The 22,638-nt window shown below is 41.8% G+C and overlaps 5 protein-coding genes across 7 annotated transcripts; 2 read left to right on the top strand and 3 right to left on the bottom strand.

The window, feature by feature from the left end:
• Positions 1-656: 656 nt before the first annotated feature.
• On the bottom strand, positions 657-2,317 carry hint2 (histidine triad nucleotide binding protein 2). The gene is made up of 5 exons (XM_047015752.1): positions 1,956-2,317; positions 1,619-1,759; positions 1,282-1,386; positions 1,023-1,095; positions 657-938 (listed from the first exon to the last, which is right to left on the bottom strand). Exons 1-5 carry the CDS (start codon positions 2,040-2,042, stop codon positions 847-849), a joined length of 498 nt encoding a protein of 165 aa, XP_046871708.1. The 5' UTR covers positions 2,043-2,317; the 3' UTR covers positions 657-846.
• Positions 2,318-2,338: 21 nt separating this feature from the next.
• On the top strand, positions 2,339-4,855 carry mrps30 (mitochondrial ribosomal protein S30). The gene is made up of 5 exons (XM_047015750.1): positions 2,339-3,006; positions 3,128-3,273; positions 3,438-3,543; positions 3,670-3,846; positions 4,068-4,855. The coding sequence occupies exons 1-5, from the start codon at positions 2,391-2,393 to the stop codon at positions 4,325-4,327; spliced, it is 1,305 nt and encodes a 434-aa protein (XP_046871706.1). The 5' UTR covers positions 2,339-2,390; the 3' UTR covers positions 4,328-4,855.
• A 250-nt stretch (positions 4,856-5,105) lies between these two features.
• On the bottom strand, positions 5,106-8,735 carry emb (embigin). Its single transcript, XM_047015751.1, has 8 exons — positions 8,609-8,735; positions 7,913-7,981; positions 7,399-7,582; positions 7,029-7,117; positions 6,469-6,596; positions 6,093-6,378; positions 5,905-5,938; positions 5,106-5,771 (listed from the first exon to the last, which is right to left on the bottom strand). Exons 1-8 carry the CDS (start codon positions 8,673-8,675, stop codon positions 5,714-5,716), a joined length of 915 nt encoding a protein of 304 aa, XP_046871707.1. The 5' UTR covers positions 8,676-8,735; the 3' UTR covers positions 5,106-5,713.
• Positions 8,736-9,983: 1,248 nt separating this feature from the next.
• cplx4b (complexin 4b) lies at positions 9,984-11,937 on the top strand. Its single transcript, XM_047015973.1, has 3 exons — positions 9,984-10,130; positions 10,680-10,767; positions 11,359-11,937. The coding sequence occupies exons 1-3, from the start codon at positions 10,066-10,068 to the stop codon at positions 11,584-11,586; spliced, it is 381 nt and encodes a 126-aa protein (XP_046871929.1). The 5' UTR covers positions 9,984-10,065; the 3' UTR covers positions 11,587-11,937.
• Positions 11,938-13,576: 1,639 nt separating this feature from the next.
• malt1 (MALT paracaspase 1) lies at positions 13,577-22,327 on the bottom strand. 3 transcript variants are annotated; one of them, XM_047016077.1, is made up of 17 exons: positions 22,162-22,327; positions 21,729-21,895; positions 21,380-21,501; positions 21,111-21,258; positions 20,673-20,851; positions 18,533-18,629; positions 18,380-18,427; positions 17,790-17,813; positions 17,591-17,638; positions 16,950-17,153; positions 16,408-16,585; positions 16,187-16,258; positions 15,973-16,100; positions 15,742-15,891; positions 15,283-15,440; positions 14,666-14,791; positions 13,577-14,174 (listed from the first exon to the last, which is right to left on the bottom strand). In XM_047016077.1, exons 1-17 carry the CDS (start codon positions 22,305-22,307, stop codon positions 13,677-13,679), a joined length of 2,493 nt encoding a protein of 830 aa, XP_046872033.1. In that variant the 5' UTR covers positions 22,308-22,327; the 3' UTR covers positions 13,577-13,676. The 3 variants fall into 3 exon arrangements, with proteins under 3 accessions (XP_046872033.1, XP_046872037.1, XP_046872034.1); XM_047016081.1 differs by having other exon boundaries at positions 22,167-22,247; XM_047016078.1 differs by lacking the exon at positions 18,380-18,427.
• Between the last annotated feature and the right edge of the window lie 311 nt (positions 22,328-22,638).

Raw genomic sequence — 22,638 nt, 5'->3', positions numbered from 1 at the left:
CTTTGACCCACCAGTTTTTAGTCTATGAAGGTATTATGTAACTTTCAGGTCTGACTGAAACACATATGAAGTGAAGGTTTCTACCCTGATCCATTCTATCTTTATCTTAGTGGTGTTTCAGTAAATGTATTTGAATGCATTCAATTAATATCTTAATATATTATTTATTCATAAGCTCACTTAGCTAAATTAATAGACTAATGCTAAATGTCATTTTGTTTCCTTTCTACATTATTTACAATGTGCATGTTGTGGTCGTTGGCTCCCCCTTCTAATAGTGTGTTGTCCTCAATCAAGAAACCTGTCATGGGGGACTGGACAAGTGCCATTGCAAAGTTGCTTTTGTAAATATAGGTGAGAGTTTAAACCAGCTCTCAGGTGATACAGCGTAACCTACAGTTAATTTTGGCCATCAAGGTCATTCAGTGCAACCACCCGTACCACCAGTATACTGACACTCATTCCTGTTTTAGCTTCAAGACTGGACGTCTGCCAAAACAGTGTAGGTAATTTGAGCGACAGCATTAAAATGGTAATAGCAAGCATGGGACAGCGGTAAAAAAGGATTTGACAGAATTCAACAAAACGATTCTATAACATACATATTAGGCTACATATTTCAACTTGTTTTTATAAAGGTAGCCTACTTTGGACTTGACATGAGACATGACTAAATTGATCATTTTGACTTTTATTTTCACTGTACATTTATTTACATTCTTCTGAATACATAATAAATCATTTGTCCACATCGGTTCAAATAATGATTTTTTTTCTCAACCAGATCATGAACTTCTCTCTAAGGCCAAGGTCAACAAACTCATCCTGGACAAAGACAGACATCTTCTAGCCAGGAGGCCATCTCATCTGTCTCCCTCCCAGAACATGGATGTGAAGGTGGTACACGGACTGGGCACCATGCTTCCCATCATTGATCACTGTAGACAACAGAAACACGTTGGAAAACAGTAATGCAAGTAATAAAAGAAACGTACCGGATTTTTACATTTGACCACACTTACCCACTCTGTAACCTTCCTCTAAGCACTCTTTCTTTGCCACATTCTTTGCAACCACCAGGAGGTGCCCTAAAAGCTGATGATTGAGAAAATATTACAGGGATAAGAAACATATTCTGTTCCTATATGCCATTTTTTTCTCTCTATCAAAGGTGTACTGACGAACATCTACAGTATGTGGTACATTAGGGACAAAGGTCTAAAAAACAATGTCTCACTGACAATCTGAACATTTTATACATTGAAAAATGTAAATCAGTACCTCAGCTTCATCATCTTTGGCCTCACTTATTCTTGGAATATGGACTCTGGGAATGACCAGAAAGTGCACTGGGGCTTGAGGGCCGATATCTCTGAAGACAACGCACTGCAAAAAGAAAAACAACACAAAACATCTTAAACTGATCTTTGAAAGTCTTATCTAATCCCTTTGATTGTGTATTGACATACTTCCTAACTTCTGTCCAAGCTCCATATTATATGCAGTCAATAAATGTCTGCTTGCAAAACAATTTGAGATTACATATTTGGGGAGGCCATAGGTCGTCATTCGTATCAGCTGAAAGAGAGTGTGTGTGTAACTCAAGAAATCTGTGTACCTTTTCATCCTCATAAATTATATCTGCAGGAATACTCTTGTCAATCACTTTGGAAAAAATGGTTGGAGTTGGAGACCCATATTTCCTGCTCGCCTCTTCCGCCAGACGCACCTCGTCGTTTTTTGATGTGCAGAGGTGTCTCTATGACAATTGTAAAGCGTGTAAATTCACAATGACACTTTGTTTAAAGGACAGCTTTAGTTGTCCTAGACCTAGGCACATTGCAATCTACATGTGGTTTACAACTGGACTGAACGTTTGTATCATCAATAGTCCAAGACAAGAACGTGATGATCTTTAAGATTAAAGCGATTATGTTCATTCTCAAAATAGCTACCTCTGATGCTCGACACGCAGGGTGTAAAGGCTTGACATAGCACAGACTTATCCGGACGTGGGACCGAATGCCTTTACAAAAATTCATGGTTTGATTTGCAGCTTGCCCACAAGCTTTGTCGCTACCCGGAAGATAGGTTCTGCCCCCTTTGGTGCGTTCAACATTCGAAACGTTTCCCAGTGTTCAACATATTTTCGGTTGATATACAATAAATCAAAAAGCGATCTATAATTGAAACGTCACACGTTGTACGTGTCTTGATTTTGGGTAACTTTGTAGTTACCCCATGTAGAATCTCATGCATAGACTGCGTGATCTCATGTCGTTTCTGAACCGGGCGTTACGTGGTACCATAATGGCAGTGTCGGACGGTTAAGGTGGATGCACCAGGAAACAGAAGAAGAGTTTGCGGAAGTGTCAACGACACGCTAAAACATGGCTACCCGCACGCGATTGCCCTTGCAGTCAGTATTTTATAAAAATGGATTATTGTTCAGAAGCGGACGACTTGTTCATACTAAGACAGTAATACAGCAGCCAGCATACCCTCCCATAGTACCTTCTCTTACTGCTAAAAGTAAATCTGCAAAGAAGCGTCAGTTAGAAGAGCACGTCAACAAAGTTTGTACTGCCAATGATGTACAGGAGAAATTGAAGCTACTTACTAAAATACAGCGAAAGAAATACGTGTTGCATCCGCAGACATTCGCTTTGAATTCCGATAAGTGGTACCAGCATTTCACTAAGACCGCATACCTACCTGGCTTACCGGATAAATTCTCAATCGTAAGCGAGAGTAAAGATGAGTCGGCCCCTGACGCTCTGCAGAGTGTTTCATCACCATCAGCCGCTATTGATGAGAATGCATATGCAGACATACGATTGCATTTTATCAATGCTATTTTGCAAGAGAACTGGTACATGAAGAAACCCAGGCATTTCATGTTTAGAGAACAAGAGCATAACGTGGCCCCTTTCCTGAGGAACCTGATGTCTGGACTCACCTATGCACTGGCAAAGCACAACCCTGTGCTTCAGTGTTCAAGCCTAGGTAAATGAGTGGGATTGTTTATGGCTTTATCTCAGTGTCCCACAAATCGTCCGTTTAAGTAGTGAGGTCTTCATAATGCATTGTTTTGAGGTGACGTTTGTGTCGATGTTGTGCCCTGCAGACCTGGACCCTCAGGTCAACTTTTACTGGCTAAGAGGGCAGAGGACCATCCCTAGGGGACACCGGAGAGGCAGAGTGGAGCCCATCAGATTCCAGATAGATGACAAACCACATAGTCAAATTAGGGTACATCAACAGCTTCCAGAGGTATGAGTTAGACTAATTACACATCTATACTAATACACACACACTGTGCAAAATGAATGACAACTCAGGGATGGTTATTAGATGTAGCTCTAACAAGTCAGCTGGAGTTAGACCCGTCGGATGTCAAAGGCAGTATCCATATCGGCTTGATCCCTGTGTTTCAGTTCATCCCACTTGAGGCATCAAACACAGCAGATGTCCCAGAAGTTAAGTTTGCTCCTGACCTGCTGCCCATGTTCAGACAGCAGTACGACAACAACATCTTCACAGGTAAGACACGAACGTCGACACCGACGACACTGGAAATGACGAGGCTGTAAACCATAACTATCGTTGGTCTGTGACACTGTTGGGTACATGGAAAGTCTAAGTATCTTAACATCTTCGTCGATCCAGGTGCCAAGGTCCCTGACCCGGCCTGCTATGGACACACCCAGTTCCACCTGGTCCCGGACCGGTACCGCCGAGACAACATGATCAAACGTAACTTGGAGGACCAAATCGAGGTCTTCCTGAGGTCCAATGCCATTGCCAGTCTCTTTGCATGGACTGGGGCCCAGGCCATGTATCAAGGTAGGGTGTCATTGCCTAAATATCAGATAACCTTCCCATGTGCAGAGTCACCATACACCGATACAAACGTTTCCTACAACAAGATATTTGCCGTGACTGGTTTCTGCTTTAGACATCTAGCATTCCTAAATTTGTATGCCTCTCCATAGTGGTGGAAACAGCTGTGGAAGCAAATTCATGAAACTTAATTGTGATAACGCTTGCTGTCTCTATATCCGTAGGTTTCTGGAGCTACGAGGATGTGACCAGACCCTTCGTGTCCCAGGCTGTGATCACAGACGGCCAATACTTCTCGTTCTTCTGCTATCAGCTGAACACACTGGCCTTGTCCGCGGAGACCGACTCAGGGAACCCGAGGAAGAACGTTCTCTGGGGGACAACGAGCATGCGTCTGTATGAATCTGTCCAAGATGGGGCTGTGATCGGCCTGGACGACTCTGTGCTGAAACTGCTGGTTCAGTTCTTGATGAACAAGCCGTGAATAGGACGAATCAGGAATGAGACTGCACCAGGGAGTCTTTGAAGTTGTAACTCATGATCATACATGACAAATGTGTATGGTAAATATATAGTGTATATTCATGTTGGAAAATATTTGGGTGAGATGGTTAATTGCTTGTAAGAATGAATAGTTTCACTTTAACTCAAATACAAATACATTAAATGGGTCGAGTTTAGCCTCAAGTGTTTGAATTTGGTTTATTTTTTTTGCCACTAGATGGTGCAAAACAGCTTATTACGTGAGAACCATACACAGATTGAGATAAGTGAGATAAGAGATAACACATCAAAAATTGACACAGGTTATATCTAATGTATATTACCATATGTATGGATTTTGTATAGGCACACTGCTTTTTGGATACAAACAACCAAGACACCAGAAGTTAACAGAATCCCAGAACAGTGTAGTGTAGTACCTTATGTAATTATCATTTAGCAAATGCTTTAAAGTTGCCGAGTTAAGGCATTGCACACATAAATCAGAGTGCAGTAGTACAAGTAAAACTAGCAGCAAACACAAACTCAAGATGCAACAAAAATGTGGATGTAAAACTCAATTAATTAAAAAGTGATTAATCAATTGTCCACAAACCATTGACAGTGCTTATTAGGGGTGGGCGGATCGATCTAAAGTATCGATAGTATCGATACCAACATTGGTATCAGTATTGATCGATACTCGCGTGAAAAGATCAATACCTACATTTAAATTTTTTCTTGTTTACATTCAGTACACAACTCCCTTTACATCATAGTGATTATGCAAACTTTGGGTGGGCGATACTGCAAAATTTGGTATCGATCCGATACCAAGTAAATACAGGGCCAGTATTGCCGATACCGATACTTTTTACTTTGAAAAGCATCTGATCTACTTTTGTGTAGGGGAAAGCAATGCCAATGCGCCAAATACTGGCCTTGTATTTACTTGGTATCGGATCAATACCAAATTTTGCAGTATCGCCCACCCCTAGTGCTAATATGTTCTCAAGCAGGATATGGAAGAACCGGAGCAAACATGAATAACACAAGCATACAGAAAGATATGGAACTCCTCATTCAGTAAGGCTGACTCACTTTTCTTTGGGTTACAAAATACATTGCAACTATTCATTTGTGACAGACTGTGGCCATAGTTTTGCAACAATAATCATCCAAAATACCTCAACCTCTGAAAACAAAAGCACTAGGAACATTTCATGAATAGATTTACCAGTGACTGAATCCATTATGGTTTATTTCAGGAAGCAGTTTGGAATTCAAATGCTAAAACATTCTTTCTTGAATGTAAATGAATTTTATATTCTGATGAAAATGAGTTGAAACAGATCAAACCTGATATGACTTTGACCTCTGTTGATGTTTACATCTTTCTTTGTCTTATTGTGGAACTTTCTTCCATCCCATTTTCTCCTTGTGCCCTGAAATCATAAAATAGATCGATGTTTCTTGGCACTATCCGCTGTGAGACTGTTATTATACACCAATTTTATGTTGCGTTGGATAAAATCATCTGATAAATGAACACATTTTGACAGATTTAAAAATACTTACAGCTTACTGGTTTGGGCACTTTGATTTTCATTTCCTGAGAAGAACGACAGTTTACTCTTGTGTTTATCAACACAATGTCACCCCCGAGATGTCGAGGAGGTTATGTTGATAAGCCCCATTTCTAATGATAAGATTTATAACCTGCCCACATGAAATGAAACAAGCTCTGGTTGTTCCACTGGTTTTACCTGAGTGGTTTTGCTTCCGCGAGTTGCGTTTCTCACACAGTAGAATAAGGAAGACCAAGACGACAACCTCCACCAGGATGGCTAGGAAAGGCTTGAGGGGTTCTATGAAGGTGATAACCCGTAGTTCCACGTGGCCTTCACTGGCGCCGATGTGGAAGACCGCGCTGCATGAGTAGATCCCGGCATCAGACTCGTTCACCAGCAGCACCGTCAGTTTGGAATGATACCCTTCGGCGTTGACATGCATCCTGTGGCGCGAAGAGTTAGCTCCCGTGTCAATAAGCTCCTGAAAGATCCAAGCACCAGAAGATACACTTAGTCATATTCCTTCACAGTGCCCAAGAGTACCATCAAGGCTATGTGGTGTGTTACTCACCTTCTCGGTCCCATTGACTTTATACCAGAGCCAATAGACCGGAGGTTTCTTTGATTTACAATCAATCACCACTGAGTCACCAACATAGCTCACAACTGGCTTGTCTCTCATGTCACTCATCTTTGGTGCTGGGAAAGTAATCACGAAAATGTAATTTCGCCAGTGCTTTTATCCAAAGCAATGTAACTCACAGGGAAGGTCTAAACCTGATCTGCAGTCAAATCCTCTAACCACTGAGCTATAACCCACCAACATTGCCTTCTCAATACTTCAACACATACATATATTTTGCCTACTTGAAAAGCCTCTGGACCCACTTTCCTGTACGTTCTAGATGTTTCCCCTTGCTCCAACCCACCTGATTCAAATACTTAGGTTGGTTGACAACTATTCATTTGAATCCGGTGAGTTGGAACGGGGAAACATCTAGAAACATACTGAACAGTGGGCCATGAGGACCGGGGTTGAAGACCGCTGGTACACATGACCGTGAATGAGACACACTGTGAAACGTGATTTTGTGACACGTTTAAAAGTGGAATGAGAGGACATTGGCCTACCTGCCAAATGGAAGTCTATTTTCGCCCCATCTTGTGAACCGACAAAGACACAGGAGTAATCCCCCAGGTTATCTTTATTAATGCTGAACCTGTGAAAGAAATGATTGTCACAACTATAGGATAAGAACCACAACTCTGACGAACTAAAACATTATGTTTCCTATCGCTGAGTCAACACACTTGTAGAACGTAATGTGCATTTCTGTATAGCCAATACTATGTTAAAGCACTGTCATGTTCTCTCCTTGACAACATCTTTATAATACTGTGACACTTAAACATTTGAATGTATGCAAGTCATAAGATTCCAAACGCAAATGTCAGTTCCCTAAATCCCTAAATTTGACAGAACAATCAAACTCATACTTACACTTTTTTGAGATTATACCGCTCATTTTCCAATTGTACTCTGACTTGAGTGTTATCAATTTCAATCCCATCTTTTTTCCAATACCCAGTAATGTTGGGCAATTTGGTTTTGTTACCTGTCCAGGTACAGTCTAACTTTACCTTGATGGGTTCCAAAAGTTCAACATTTTCAACATGACTGTCACCTGTATGTTCGAAGTTTGGATGAGAATTTAAGCACAGAACAAACAGGCCGGAATGAGACAGCTATTTTTAAACATCTTGTAAAAGTGAAGGAACCTAATCAATATGTTTGTACTTCATGGTTACTTAATTCAACCCTTTCAATTACCATTGTTATCTTGTCCATGTTTATAACTACCTGAGGCGTTGTATTTGTAAAATAGCAGAGATAGCAATAAAATATCTTACAGTTTATGGATCTAACAACATAGTAATCCTTTAGGAGAACCTTCACCCCAGTGTTTATCCCATTGTTAAATGACAAAAACGTCTGTTGCTAAATGTATAGTCACCCTTAAGGACCACACTCTTTTCAAGCAGTGCTGGTGGGTCATCTGGGACCAACGGAGGTGGTGTTTCAGCTGTAAGGGAAATATGCTTCATTTTCAGTGTTTTATAATGAGCATTGTTGGTACTACATAAACCCTGATTAAATTAACTAATTTTCAAATGCTTCTTCTGATAACGTTCTACTTTGTTCCTGTTTGTATAGTCGCCGCCCTTTACGCCCTTGCCATTGTTTTGGCTGTGCAGAGCACTGTCTACTACTATTGAACATGTTATGTGACATTCATTATGTCATGGCAAAAATTGAGTACACAACAACCTTTGAAGTGCTTTATGAAGTGCCAGTGGCGCATTCTGGAGTAAACCTGACTTCACCAGTGCATCCTCTCAACTAGCTCAGTAAAGAAAATAAAAGAAATGTTGCCTTGCAGAGGAAATTACATCAACGCAACCAGGATACTAGTGTAAACTGCGGTCCATGTACAACCCAAAATACCTCACATCCATTACAAAGTGGGAATATAACACGGTACAGTATGTCTATTCTGCAACATGCAGTACTGCTGTAACACAGACACACTGTCACATTCAGTTATCGGTCTCCAAGGTCACATGAACAGCCAGCTAGTCAGAGAACAGGTTGAAAATGAAAAGAATCCCAGTTCATTTACACCCCCAAATGATAAAAAACGGTTATTTACTTGTGTCGATGCCTCTGGAGAAGAGGACCAGGAGGAACCAGAGGGAGTGGATCAAGGTAGATGACATGTTTGCCTCAGTCAGTTCTTGTTCTCTCTTCTGCCGTCCTGCCTTCAGCAGACCACTCTCTCCCTCTCTCACCCCCCCCCCCTCCCTCCCTCTTTCTACTGATGCTAGCTGCGTATTGGCTTGGAGTCCCCTTCCCCCGCTTCCTCCTCAGCATCCGTGACGTACCACAGATATCAGCCTACTGCCTCCTGGTGTTCATCCATTATTCACACACGCTCCAAGGGAGAGGCTGACTCAGCTCCCACACCACAGGACAGCAGAACAGTGTAACTCAAAGCATTTTTTTGCTGTCTTTTCCACTGTATCTCTGTGTTTATACAGACCTGGCCCACACGGTATGTGTGACGCAGTACGAATCCTTGCTAATGTGTATGGGAATTACACTTGCGGGGCTTTACTGCTCTGAAGGAACTGAGGGGTGTAACATGAACCCACCTAGTGGTAGGTCATATGTTGCTGCCATTTTGGATTTAACACCTTACTCCCAAAACCATGGGGTAGGTCACATGCCATTAAACTCACGCACCCATAATCCCTACCATGATTTTTAGTATGTAATTATTCCTTTCATCCAAAACATTTGTGAACTAAGTATTACTCATGTTCACATGTTGTTGTTGTTTTGTTTTTTAAAGAGTCCTTCTCTATTTACCATACTTTTGAATATATGATTTTGCAAAAAGTGGGGTAGTTTAGAGATACCGATGCAAATGGTTTTTCCATAAATGGAGGAGATTCTTCAAGCACATTGTTTGAACAAAGGAGGGAGATTACCCGTGATTTCCTCTTTTACTCAGCAGTGTATCAATCCGGCTATCTCAGTCTGTCTGTCTGGGACATCTTTTGGCACACATGCTTTGGTTCTTTATGTAAAGGGATTAATGCCAAACAGGCATGTGCAGTTTGGGACAGAGCGTGACCCTGCGCTAGTAAAATCAACTTGTTCACCAGGCCAATCCACTGCATTGCCACGTCTGAAAGTCGATTGTGTGAGCTTTCAGTTTCATTAGGAATATTGCATTTTTTTCTAATTGAAAGAACATGCTCCCAAGAGGCTTAAACCAGATTATGGCGTCGGCACAATTCTCTCCTTTCTGGCTCATGCTGTCAGTTGTCAGGGTGCCCTTGACTACGCTGTCCCTCAGACCGAGCGTCGGTTCCCATTGGTCCGGCCCACAGGCAGGCCAATCCAGGGGCAGCGTCCGAAACCTGTAGCCTGACTGGAAAAAAAAGGAAAAGTGCAACAAATCTCCTGGGTGGACCAGTCGTCTCTCTCTGGAGCTCCCTGCGAGGAGTTCAGAAGTTGCTCAGTCCAGTGAGGAGTGTTGAGAGGAGCCAGCTGTAGACGTTCCTGAGGGAGGAAGAGGACCCAGACAGACAGAGACACACCATGTCGACCGATGGGATGTCACGGGAGGAGGCTGAGGAGTACCAGAAACAGCTGGTGGACGAAAAGTAAGTATGGATAGAAAACTTGTAAAACTGCATTATGTAAAGTTCCAAAAGAGTAACGATGGAAAAAATACGATACAAAAATATATATAATACAAAGCCACTGATACATGTTGGTCTAAGAAAATACAGTGTTAATGGTAAAATATTTCCTTTTCTGAAGAACAGTTTTATTTCATTAAAATGGTACAAAAAAAGGGTTCGCAGGCTTAATCTCTATTTATTATTATTATTATTATTATTATTATTATTATTATTATTATAATGCGATTGACTAAATCATAATTTATAATACACGACAGAAGCCATGTTTGAATTTATTGTTGAAAAAACTCTTATACTACCCTTTGTAATGCCTGCAATATTTAAACATAAATCCCCAAAAAATCTGCAATCAGTTTTGTGCTAATTAATTTTAAAATGTTTATGTTATGTCTGTAAATATGTTATGTAAGTATGAAATTGTCATTTAATAAAAAATAAAAAAAGTGTGGTATTACCTGACTGATTGGATGTCATGTTTTTTGTTCCTATCTAAAAAAAAATAAAAAGGATGGAGAGAGATGCTGAGTTCCTGGTAAAGAAGGCTGAGAGGGCAACCTTGCGGACCTGCCTCAGAGATAAATACAGACTGCCAAAGGTGAGAGACTCTCCTCTCCCTTTCCACTTGTAAATTCCTGTAAACCGTAAGCTCTTTATAAATCCTGGAACCGAAGCCATCGCAAGAAATGAGACGCGAGGTGAGAAATTTACGCAATGTCTCTCGTAATCACAATTACTACCTCAACGGACGTAGGTGATGCAACAGTTTTTGCCTGTGTACCGGTCTGTCTATCTCTCCAGTGTGTGACTAAGCACTTAACTAGGAGCGTGTCTGTATGAAGCGAAGGGATTACAGCATCAGAAAAAGACTTAGTGAACTTGGATGTCCCTGGTGTTTCCTGGGCTCTAAAATGTCCTGTGTGTCAGAGCCATCTGTCCCCCAGGCCTGGTATAGCAGGGCTGCTAACCTAGCATAGATAACCTCTTGGCATCCTAAACTAAGCTTGTTGTCTTATTTGTTTGTTGCTGAGCCAATCAGGGTTTTTTCTGTTCAGTGCCAGAACAAGGAGGAGATGAAGTTAGATAACGACAATTAGAATCACTCTTTAACAAGTGAAAGAGAAATGTTCTTAAACAGCCATCTTTGTCAGTGCTGGTCTGACCTCGACACCCGTGTTCATACCCTCAGAGTGAACAGGACGAGAATATGATCCAGTTGGCGGGAGATGACATCGACGTCCCCGATGAGCTTCTCAAGATGGTGGAAGACGACGTGGCGGAGGAAGAGCAAAACGACTCCCTCCTGGGGCAGATGCAGAACCTGCAGAACATGGACATGGACCAGATCAAGGAGAAGGCATCCGCCATGGCCACGGAGATGAAGACCAAGGCGGAGGAGAAGTGCTCTGTCATGTGAGGACCAGAGACTATTGAAGCAAGATTTGCCCTTCAAATGGGTCAAATTGTATTTCAAAATCTTTTCCTTTGAGCTTGGGTGGGGTTTGAGATGGGTGCTTACAAACGTGCTGTGTTTTAAAGGGTTTCAAATACTCTTTGACCCATGTATGACCTGTTCAAGATTAGTTCCCTACTCCAAGTATTAATTTTACTTCCCTGACACATTCCAGCTCTGATTACTTCTTCAGGCTACCTTAGTTTGGTTAATCTGTCAACAGGCAGTCTCCTGGACAGGTGAAGTATAACCTGCCCTATGGCTATGGGAGGTTTTGAGGAAAACTTGACAGGGTAATGAGTTAACTTTCTTTGTTAAGACATGTATGGTTTCCCTGTTATTTGTTGTGCACAGTGAGCCTTGTGCAAAGCAGGTTCAACACTGACGAAAGAGAATGCTGTTAGTTGTTTGACTTTGACAGTAAATTTAATATTGTCCATTTAACATTTTTATTTCTTTGAATTTCTCGAATGAAAAACGTTTATTGACAGACTGTATACAACTGGATTTTGTACTTTTGCCTGCCTGTTTGTAATAAATACCTAGATGTTTCATAAGAACCGCATACAAACTGAAGTATTTTTCATACATTAGGTTAACATATTGACTATGCTCGCTAGTGGATAAAAAACTGGAAGGTTTATAAAATAACTATCTGTAAATGGTTTACAAAATCATAATATGAAGACAGTTTGGTCAAACACCTATATGGTCATGCATGTCAGTGTATAAGTCAAAATATTTGATTCCAAAATAGAGGTAGCGTCCAAAAAAGCTGAGAAATACTATGATGTAGGTCAAGATGATTTCTTAGCAAAAATAAAAAAACAGGAGCTTCTTATGCTGCTGAGTTTACAGTTTTTCACAATTGCTAAAACACTAAACCCCATTCTCTGAATCAAATGGTCAGTGAACTAAACCAATTTGTCAAATCAGACACTCTTTTGGCAAACCTCTAAACACATTCTCATTCATTAAACACATTTTGCACTGTGATGCACTTGTGCTGCAAAATGGTAAACACAGGCGGCAAACAGTAAACACAACTACAACACAGTTGTCATCTGTAAAACACAATGACTCAAAATTGTTCACACTTGTTTCTAATGGTGGTTTGGGACAATGTCAGCTTTCACTGTGGTTTCCATGTACGAGAATAGTTCAACATCAACCAGCTTTTTTACTGTAAATGTTTGCCTTCCACCATATAGCCCTTTTCTCAACCCAATTGAAGAATTTTTCTCTGCATGGCTGTAGAAGGTCTATGACAGAAACCCATATACCAGGGTAAATTTCCTTCAGCCAATAGAATTGGCCTGTGGTGACATAGGTGTGGAGGGGTTTTCAAGGCTGGATCCAGCACACCAGAGGGTTTTTTCTTTGTTCTTTGTTGAGAGTACTAAGTTGTGATGCTTACTGTAATATTTTCAAATCAAATTTACAGTATTTGTATAGCCCTTTTTACAAGCAATGTCACAGAGGGCTTCACATACGCCCATAGAACTGCCCCTCAGCCAACCATAAGCTTCAAGGAAGACAAGGAAAAACTCCCAGAAAAACTCACTTGAGAAACATTTTACAGAAACCTTGGGATGAGCAATTCAGTGAGGGATCCCCTCCTCCAGAGACGGTTGGCGAAAAAGAGGTGCAGAACACAGGCTAAACATAGTCATACATCAGGACAGTGTCATCTAAATCCAGTGTTTCAAAATCCAAAATCAATTTTCTTTATTGCTACAGTTAATGAATTTACTGTAAACATAAACAAATTCTTCTTTACAACTACATGCCCTGGATTCTGTGTTCTCAATTTTTTTGTGTTGTGTCTAATGATTGCTCCATAGAGTTTATATATTGATTGGTTGTGTTTATGATCTGACAGCATAGTTTGATTTTGAGCACAGGTTACATGATTTAGGAGCGAGTGTTTGATTTGACCAGAAGAGTCAGAGGTTTTGGAAATTGAGTTTGAATATTTGGTTTTGTTTTTACAGTTTTGAATTTTTTTTTTACCGTTTTGAAAAAATTGTTTTAGCAATCTCGATGAGGCCTTCTTACCGGTGAAGATGCAGACTGTTAATAAAGACCGCCTGCAGCTCGTTTATGTCATCTGTGGTTTCTATGGGAATGCTGACCCTGCCCAGTGAGCTTGGGGACAAGGCTGCTGGGACACTGGTGACTCCATACTGGTACTGGCTGACGTTGTCATATGTGGTGGAGCTGCAGTAGCCTCCCACAGCGCCTTGCGAGGCTTCGCACACATCCAGGTACGGGCTGTGGCAGGGTGGGGTTAGTGACAGGTTAGTGGAGCTGGGGCCCTGGGCGTGGAGCTGAGGGAGGTGGAGGTGCTCTGGCCCAGGGCTGTGGCAAGGGCTGTGGCAGGGGCTGTGGGGCATCAGGCAGGTCTGCAGACAGCTGTTCCTGCGCATGGCCCGGTGCAGGTCCAGCCTGGCGATGAGCGGCTTGCCGATGTTCACGTGGGTTTTCCAGTCCACCACCTGGTCCAGGGCGGTGAAGGTCCCCTGGAGGCAGACAGTGAAGACCAGCTCCTCCTACACAACCATCAGAAAAGACACACCGTAGATGGGAGTTTGGAAGACAAAAAACTAAAACATCTGGAGGATAATAATGTTATCAATAAGCAGATGCTTTTTCCCTTAGCGACAATAACAGTGGATAGGGCTGGATTGGAACCTGCAAACTCTTACTTAACAGTCAAATGCTTTACCACTGAGCTATTCACATCAGCATTTCAGTCAGAGATACTCATACTTTCTGAACCCTATGACCAACACTAGATTGACTACAGGGTCAAGTGAACAGTCTACAGTAAAACAACAAAACAATGAAAAGGCAAGCTACAAGCTCCATAAACAGGAACAGCTCTCCCAGTTCTCTACCGTACTGGGCACAGGTCGTATCTCAAGTCGTAGAGCATTCGCCCATACGTTGCTTTGGATAAAAGGCGCCTGCCAAATGAACACGTGAGACTCCTCGACACACAAACAGAACTGTTCCATTGGAACAGAAGGCGTCATCTTACCCGCAGCTTCTGCAGAGAGCTGAGTCTGGTGTAGAGGCAGTGCTGGGGCAGACTGCTGGAGAGGAAGTAGATGCCCGTGTCTTCTGGAGTCTCTCTGTTCATCACCTTAGGGTCCACATCCAGGTCCTGGTGAGGCCATAAGGACAGTTAGACTTCTCTGTGGAGCTAGCGTATAATTATAAAAAAGTAGAATCCTATTTTACTGGTGCGCGTGGAATACATGTTAAAACAAACCACAATGCCATGCAATGCCGATTTAACCCTGGTGCTGCCTTCGGGGTCATTGTGACCCACCTTTTGCACCATGACGGTGGGTCACAATGACCAGAAGGCAGCACAAGAGTTTAATCAGGGGCTATTATCTACTCCTTCGACAGAAGACGGGAGTCAGATGGCTTAGCGGTGGGGGAGTCGGGCTGGTAATCAGAAGGTTGCCGGATCGATTCCCCGCTGTGCCAAATGATGTTGTGTCCTTGGGCAAGGCATTTCACCTTACTTGCCTCGGGGGGACTGTCCCTGTACCTACTGTAAGTCGCTCTGGATAAAAGCGTCTGCTAAATGACTAAATGTAAATGTAAGAGGAGATTGTTATGATTATAATCTTTGATCTTTCTCACCGGGGAGAAGTTGGTGACATGAGCCTGGCAAAGGGACATGTCGGCAGGCTTCTTTACGATGTGGGTGTAAATAACGAGCACGTTAGAGAACTCGGCTGCAAAGCCCATCTTGATCTTGGCTCCACACTCAAAGTCAAGGCACATGCTTTCTGGAAGTTCTAGAAAGATCAACACAATGGCTTCAGGAAGTACCGTACAGTCGTATTTACTTCTCTCTTCAATAAAAAAAGGTTTTATGGTGTAGATAAACAAACATAAAATAAGTCGTCCATATGATGAAATAGTCAACAGATAACCTATTTTAATCATTCCTTCATTCGTTAACCTACTTTAAGCAACCTACTACTGATAAACTATGTGAAGTAACTAACTATCCTTAATGTGCTTTTGAAAAGTGTTCCTCTCAAACTGTAAACAGGAAAACATCATTTGGTCTAAGAGTTGAGGGTGTGGCCTTACCATGAGCTTTGGCCCACTGACGGTTGTGTGCCAGGGCCATATCAGAGCTGTCACCGGGCAGAATAGGGTCGGTCAGAGCCTTTCTTTCTGATAGGCTACTTCGGATCTCAAGGGCCTGCTTCCCCTTAGTAGCATCAAACTGACCCATGTCTGCACAGAATGATCTCATTAGCTGAGTAGCGGGTTTATGGAGGTTTGTAGCACATGACACTGCAACTTTTACCATCTTACCCTCAGCTACTCTGTCCAGTAAAACTGTGATTTTCTCATCGTTCAGTAGACGTTTCTTCAGAAACTTGACGAAAACACCGTTAGTCAATCCGTTTGAGCTCAACTCAAATGCTTCAGCGTCTTGGCAACTTAATAAAAAAAACATCACATTAGTTGAGGACATACTGTATGAGGATGTATTTGGTCAATATATTCAAATTGTAGATAAACTCACGTTGCATATCCAAAAACAATGTTAGCCGTGACCCTCAATACAATATTTGGTGTAATATCATCATGAATATTTCTGAGAAAAGAAATCGGTGATACACATTATAATTCTGCATAGCCAAACGCAACAACTCAATCTGACGTCGTCCAAACAACCATCTCTGAAAGCAAACTGACGAACGTCAGTACAACAAATACACAACTTTGTCTGGAACTTCCGCTCACCTCTTCCTGCACATGTCCAGCAGGAAGACATTGAGGCCAGTCTCTTTGTCCTGCATCAGTTTGAGGACGCTCTGCACACACAGACAGTTGGCTGAGCGGTACGGGTTGGGAGCGTCTACCGGGACCATGAAACTTTTGCCGTAGTTTTCGTAACCATGCCCTGCGTAGTACAGTAGACCTGAGGAAAAGAAATGATGTGATGGGGGATGACTCTTTAAAACATGAATAAGACATACTATTGTCTCATTATTTTATGTATTCGTTGATTGACATTATTATAAAGTTATTAGATCTATTTAATCTACATAAAACTTTTACATATAACCTTTTAAAATGGTATTGGTTTATTTATTCGTTGTTTATTCAGCAGACTCTTTTATCCACCCGCCCTTATGTACATGAACACTAGATTCTAGAGTGTTCATGTACAAAGAGTTCTACAAAGAGTTCTAGAGTCTAGACCATCCCAGTGGTGCGTAGCCTACCGTACAGTCCCTTGTGCTGCAGAACACTCTAGAACATCCCAGTGGTGCATAGCCTACCGTACACTCCCTTGTGCAGCAGGAGCAGAAACTCGTCGACTGCGTTTCGCATCTCAGACTCTGTGAGGTCCAACAGCGACACCACCTTGAAGTTCAGCTGGCGGAGGAGGTTGGTGAGGTCGTACACGTCCACCATAGGTGCCTTCAACTGAGGGTGGTTGTGGTAGGACAGGTTGCCTATCAGCAACGCCACTTTATCAGTAGCTAGGATGGGGAGACAAGCAAGTCAGGACCATAATGATATCCCCAGCATAGTTACATTAAAAATTACACCTTGCCAATACTTTAAAGGCAATTACTTCCCAAAAGTATAGTACTATAAGTACAATATCGTATAATGTTATACTTTTATTGTTTTATAACTACTGTATCCAGTAACCACACCAAGCAGATTTCCCTGTGGAGTTTATTTTACAGTAATAGTTTGAAGACCATTAAGGAAGTGAGAAAGTTGTTATATAATGTCCTGACACTGTACTGTTGGTCACCAAATCATGTCCTGCAGCAAGACAGATATAAAATCTCCCTTTTAAGGAACTAGAACAGCAAGTCAATATTAACCACAGATCATTTAGAAATGTCCTACTGCTTTCAGCTTCAAGGAAGAGAGGCTTGATTCGTTTTTTTCTAGTTTAACTTACCATAAGGCTGTTCTTGAACGTTATTGAGCATAAATTCACTGGCACCAACTGTCAAGGCACAAGGTTATTATTAACATAGTGCAATGTGAAGATATAGTCATTATCTAAGTTATGTAACTCCAAATGATTAAAAATCAAATAATGATAAAAGCTAATGGTCAAACATACAGTAAAACATTAGAGGGAAAATATGACATACTTGGTCCAAGTTCATAGAAATCCTCTGTGGTAAAACAGAAGCAGATAAAATAATGTCAGTTGTCACAACGACAGAGTCGTATGTCATTGCAGCTTACAGAGTTAGATCATGAAATGAGTTTCATCATTCATGCCATTCCAAGTTGAGTTAAACCAATTAGTTCCCAGTCATCCTATTTATGAAATGTTCTTGATTGGGAGTACATGCAACACTAATAAGCAATGTTGGTCAGGGGTTCTACAGAATGAAACAAGTTTTAGAACAGAAAACAGTGGCGAGATTAGTGTGATTTTGCTTGGTGAAGATAAATCATCAAATCGGACGATTGAATGAACACCTGTGTCATGCAGCACCTGAGATTAAATGGGTAGAGGAAACACCAGAACATGACAAGATTTGTTACTGCAAATGATGTGGATAGGTTAGTTGGTTACAGCAATGCATGTTCTGGTTCTAACCACAGTTTCTATCTCGTTAGTATCTGACATGCCATGGTAGGGATGAAATTATACATAATGTCAAATTATCCAGGATTTTGGCAATGCCTTAACCAAGCCCACACGAGTCAGAGTCAGGTCCACACACTCTACCTTCAGAGCATTCCATTGCCCCTGACACCTGGACAGAAATCCTTGGTCCTTTTTTGTCGTAAAGAACAAGGGCACATCAGCACAGAGGTGTCACTACATTTGGGCCAACAACATACCTGCTATGATACAGGTACAAGAAGTCATGTGACATACCTACAACAACCTCCACTTCATTCGTCCACGTGCTTTCATTGTTACTGCTAATCTCACAGCGATACTTTCCACGATGCTCCATCGACAAATACTGAATCTGTTGACATGCATACAGAGAAGGCACATTCTCAAATCAACATAAACATCAACCTCCAACAAACATGAATTTCTCAATGTCATTATTTTGGCAACTGTACACGTATTACGTACAGTTTACATACGGTATACATTCACATTTATGCATTTAGCAGACGCTTTTATCGAAAACGACTTCCAAAAGAGAGCTTTACAAAAGTGCATAGGTCACTGATCATAACAACAATCAAACATTGCGGTTAGTTAACACGTATGATTATTTCAGGATTATGGACATGTACATTTGTATGTCCACACGTTTGTATCGTTACGTAATAAAACATCTGTTATTCCATCTACAGTGCCCTCCAAAAGTATTGGAACAGTGAGGCGAATTCCTTTATTTTTGCTGTAGACTGAAAACATTTGGGCTTGACATCAAATAATGAACGTGAGACCAGAGATCAACGTTTCAGCTTTTATTTCCAGGTATTTACATCAGGATCTGATGCACAACTAAGAAAATATCACATTTTGTTTGAATCCACCCATTTGTCATGTGAGCAAAAGTATTGGAACAGATATACTTAAAACATATTTAAGTGAATAAGACTTAATATTTAGTTGCAAATCCTTTGCTTTCAATAACTGCAGCAAGTCTGTGACCCATTGACGTCACCAAACTTTTGCATTCTTCCTTTTTGATGCTTTCCCAGGCTTTCACTGCAGCCTCTTTCAGTTGTTGTTTGTTTTGTGGGGTTCCTCCCTTCAGTCTCCTCTTAAGCAGGTAAAATGCATGCTCTATAGGGTTTAAGTCTGGAGATTGACTTGGCCAGTCTAATACCTTCCATTTCTTGCCCCTCATGAACTCCTTTGTTGTTTTGGCAGTGTGTTTTGGGTCGTTATCTTGCTGCATGATGAAGGCTCTGCCAATCAGTTTGGTTGCATCTTTCCTTAAATTGGCAGACAAAATGTTTCTGTAGACTTCCGAGTTCATTTTGCTGCTGCCATCATGTGTTACATCCTCAATGAAGATTAATGAGCCCGTCCTAGAAGAAGCCATGCAAGCCCAAGCCATGACATTACCTCCACCGTGTTTCACAGATGAGCTTGTGTGTTTGGGATCATGAGCAGTTCCTTTCTTTCTCCAAACTTTAGCCTTTCCATCACTTTGGTAAAAGTTAATCTTTGTCTCATCAGTCCATAAAACTTTGTCCCAGAATTTTTGAGGTTCATCTCTGTACTTTTTGGCAAATTCCAGCCTGGCCTTCCTATTCTTCTTGCTAATGAGTGGTTTGCATCTTCTGGTGTAGCCCTTGTACTTTTGTTCATGAAGTCTTCTGCGAACAGTAGATAGTGATACCTTCACTCCTGCCATCTGGAGGTTGTTGCTGATCTCACTAACAGTTGTTTTAGGGTCTTTCTTTACAGCTCTCACAATGTTTCTGTCATCAACTGCTGATGTTTTCCTTGGTCTACCTGTTCGAGGTCTGTTACTTAGTACACCAGTAGTTTTCTTCTTTTTCAGGACATTCCAAATGGTTGTACTGGCTATGGCCAATGTTTCTGCAATGGCTCTGATTGATTTTCCATCTTCTCTAAGACTCACAATTGCTTGTTTTTCACCCAAAGACAGCGCTCCGGTTTTCATGTTGTTTTCACCTCTGAATACAGTCTGCATAGACAAAACCTATCTTACCCAATCTGAACCTGAGTGTAGACATTCAGTGGTATTTATTGATTGAATAATGTATGTAATAGGACACACCTGGGCAACAAAACACACCTGTCAGTCATATGTTCCAATACTTTTGCTCACGTGACAAATGGGTGGGTTCGAACAAAAAGGTGATATTTTCTAATTTGTGCATCAGATCCTGATGTAAATACCTGGAAATAAAAGCTGAAACGTTGATCTCTGGTTTCACATTCATCAATTGATGTCAAGCCCAAATGTTTTCAGTCTACAGCAAAAATAAAGGAATTGGCCTCACTGTTCCAATACTTTTGGAGGGCACTGTATGTGTTGGGTTGGGAGTTAGATTGTTGGTTTACGTCCTCTCACCGTTAACTTCCTCTTGGTGGTGTTTGGTAAGGGAACCCCGTTCCTGTGCCACAGGTATCGAGGAATGGGCCTCCCCGCGGCGCCACACTCCAGCTGCAGACAGTCCCCCAGGAAGAGCTTCTGTGCCTGGGGCTGTATCGCTACCTTCAGCCTACCCTGCAGGGAGTGGGAGACCAACCCTGGGGAGGGGAAAACAGAAGGCCTCTTCAGAACTCTCCTAAGACTATTGCTGCTAAGTGCTTCTCTGTGACAATGCAATAGACGGGCAACATGGTTTGAAATGATGACATTGGTCGCATAGAGGGCGACGACGGTTCCATGATTGCCACTGAGCAAGAGGAACTGAAAGACATGTCGTGTTTTTAAAGTGAAACCTTGACTGCGTCAGCGCGAGTGAGTCAGCGCAAGTGAGTCAGCGCGAGAACGGTTGCCTCTCACCATACGATGGGGCTACGTCCAGCACGTCCACTTGAGCCCACTGGCTGAACTCGTAGGACTCTCCACAGTTGACCCTACATATATAGAAACCTGCGTCTGCAGGTCGCACAGGACTGACCCCGAGATCAGGCGAAGAGCAGTTGGGCACCTGATGAAACAAGAGATAACAGCTGTTAATCCGTGTTCCCCCAAAAAGAGAAACGTTGATATAAAATGTATAATAAGTGTATATTTTCAGGGGGATAGGTACTGCAGCCACATGTATATACCTCTTCTTTGGTTTTGAACCACTGGTAATGAACATCTGTTTTCCCTACTGCATAGCAGCTTAGGCGCAGGTTATGTCCGGAAAGTATAGACACAGACTGGGGTTGGATGAGGATTTGAATACCTGGGTTCACATAATGAAATGAGACCATAGGAAGTAGATACACTACAGTGGTTCTTCATGATAGGATATTCTATATTGGTTAGCCTACGTCTATAATCATTAATGTTGTCGTTGTGAGTATGCCATATAACTTAAATTAATTAATTTAATCCAATTTAATTAATTATGATGTGAAAAATGTAGGCTATGTAGGCTGGTAACATGACATGACTGTAAATGATACGTACTTGGTGGTTTAACACACTTTAAGGCCTCGGTCTGGCCCATGGTTTGAAGGATATCGACCAGCTGGCCTAAAGTACATCCTCGTTCTCCCATGAGTCTGAGCAGCATACGACTGGGGCTGCCCTCCAGCTGCAACACTTTCAGAGAGCACATCTCCATCTCCTCTGAACTACACACAGGAGAGGGAACGGCAGTGTTTTCATTTGAACCTGGAGCGATATTAGTTTGTTTTTAGATAAAGGGAACGGTTGGTGTTGATGTGACCTCTGTCAAAAAGATAGGTTCTGGGAAATTCTGGAGATAAAAGACTTAAACGTATTGGCATGATATCGCCTACCTGCTACACTCGAATAAAAACAGGTGTGACATTCACAGCCCTCAGCAAAGATCACAGTAAACAGTAACATGGTAAGTTAATGGTTAAACAGCCATTACCTAACTTTAAATCGCCTGTCACTGCCGACCATCTCCCCAAGTTTTCTCCATCCTTTAATGTTGTTTTTATCCAACACATCGCACAACTTCCTGAAAACAGTCTCCTTCAAAAGGTTAATGTTCATGGACCGGTCGCAGTCCGACATCTCCAACACCTCCAACACTGTTCTCAATATTCTCAACACAGATTTCGGCTACGTTTGCAGGCTACTTCCTGAAAAAACAGGTGGTGATGCTAGACTTGTCTACGTGTTTCTTTCGGTTTTTACTGTAGTGCAGTTTGTAGCACTAAGGTAAAGCTTACAAACAGTGACCGTTTTCGTTTCTAGCGAGCTTTGAACGCCTCCTTTTCTCTCTTTATAAACAACGAGACATAGCCTAATCTAAATTAACCGGGCGTTCTTTATTGGAAAACACCCCTACAGACTGCAGTGCATTGCTCTGTTGAGTTCGGTTGCTTCCGTCCTATCGTAGTTA

This window comes from Hypomesus transpacificus, unplaced genomic scaffold, assembly GCF_021917145.1.
Source record: "Hypomesus transpacificus isolate Combined female unplaced genomic scaffold, fHypTra1 scaffold_31, whole genome shotgun sequence".
In the NCBI taxonomy this organism is placed as follows: Eukaryota; Metazoa; Chordata; class Actinopteri; order Osmeriformes; family Osmeridae; genus Hypomesus; species Hypomesus transpacificus.
This window is presented reverse-complemented; position numbering and strand designations above follow the sequence as displayed.

Coding starts and splice junctions, on each gene's coding strand:
- emb (XM_047015751.1), bottom strand. CDS start 8,675: ATGTCATCTACCTTGATCCACTCCCTCTGGTTCCTCCTGGTCCTCTTC. Junction 7,118..7,398: donor CGGTATAATCTCAAAAAAGT/GTAAGTATGAGT, acceptor TTTCTTTCACAG/GTTCAGCATTAATAAAGATA. Junction 5,939..6,092: donor GCGGAAGCAAAACCACTCAG/GTAAAACCAGTG, acceptor CGTTCTTCTCAG/GAAATGAAAATCAAAGTGCC.
- malt1 (XM_047016077.1), bottom strand. CDS start 22,307: ATGTCGGACTGCGACCGGTCCATGAACATTAACCTTTTGAAGGAGACT. Junction 20,852..21,110: donor GGACGTAGCCCCATCGTATG/GTGAGAGGCAAC, acceptor TCCCCTCCCCAG/GGTTGGTCTCCCACTCCCTG. Junction 16,259..16,407: donor CTGGACATGTGCAGGAAGAG/GTGAGCGGAAGT, acceptor TTCTTTTCTCAG/AAATATTCATGATGATATTA.
- hint2 (XM_047015752.1), bottom strand. CDS start 2,042: ATGAATTTTTGTAAAGGCATTCGGTCCCACGTCCGGATAAGTCTGTGC. Junction 1,387..1,618: donor TAATTTATGAGGATGAAAAG/GTACACAGATTT, acceptor TTCTTTTTGCAG/TGCGTTGTCTTCAGAGATAT. Junction 1,096..1,281: donor CCAAAGATGATGAAGCTGAG/GTACTGATTTAC, acceptor CTCAATCATCAG/CTTTTAGGGCACCTCCTGGT.
- cplx4b (XM_047015973.1), top strand. CDS start 10,066: ATGTCGACCGATGGGATGTCACGGGAGGAGGCTGAGGAGTACCAGAAA. Junction 10,131..10,679: donor AAACAGCTGGTGGACGAAAA/GTAAGTATGGAT, acceptor AAAAATAAAAAG/GATGGAGAGAGATGCTGAGT. Junction 10,768..11,358: donor ATAAATACAGACTGCCAAAG/GTGAGAGACTCT, acceptor TCATACCCTCAG/AGTGAACAGGACGAGAATAT.
- mrps30 (XM_047015750.1), top strand. CDS start 2,391: ATGGCTACCCGCACGCGATTGCCCTTGCAGTCAGTATTTTATAAAAAT. Junction 3,544..3,669: donor CGACAACAACATCTTCACAG/GTAAGACACGAA, acceptor TCGTCGATCCAG/GTGCCAAGGTCCCTGACCCG. Junction 3,847..4,067: donor GGCCCAGGCCATGTATCAAG/GTAGGGTGTCAT, acceptor CTATATCCGTAG/GTTTCTGGAGCTACGAGGAT.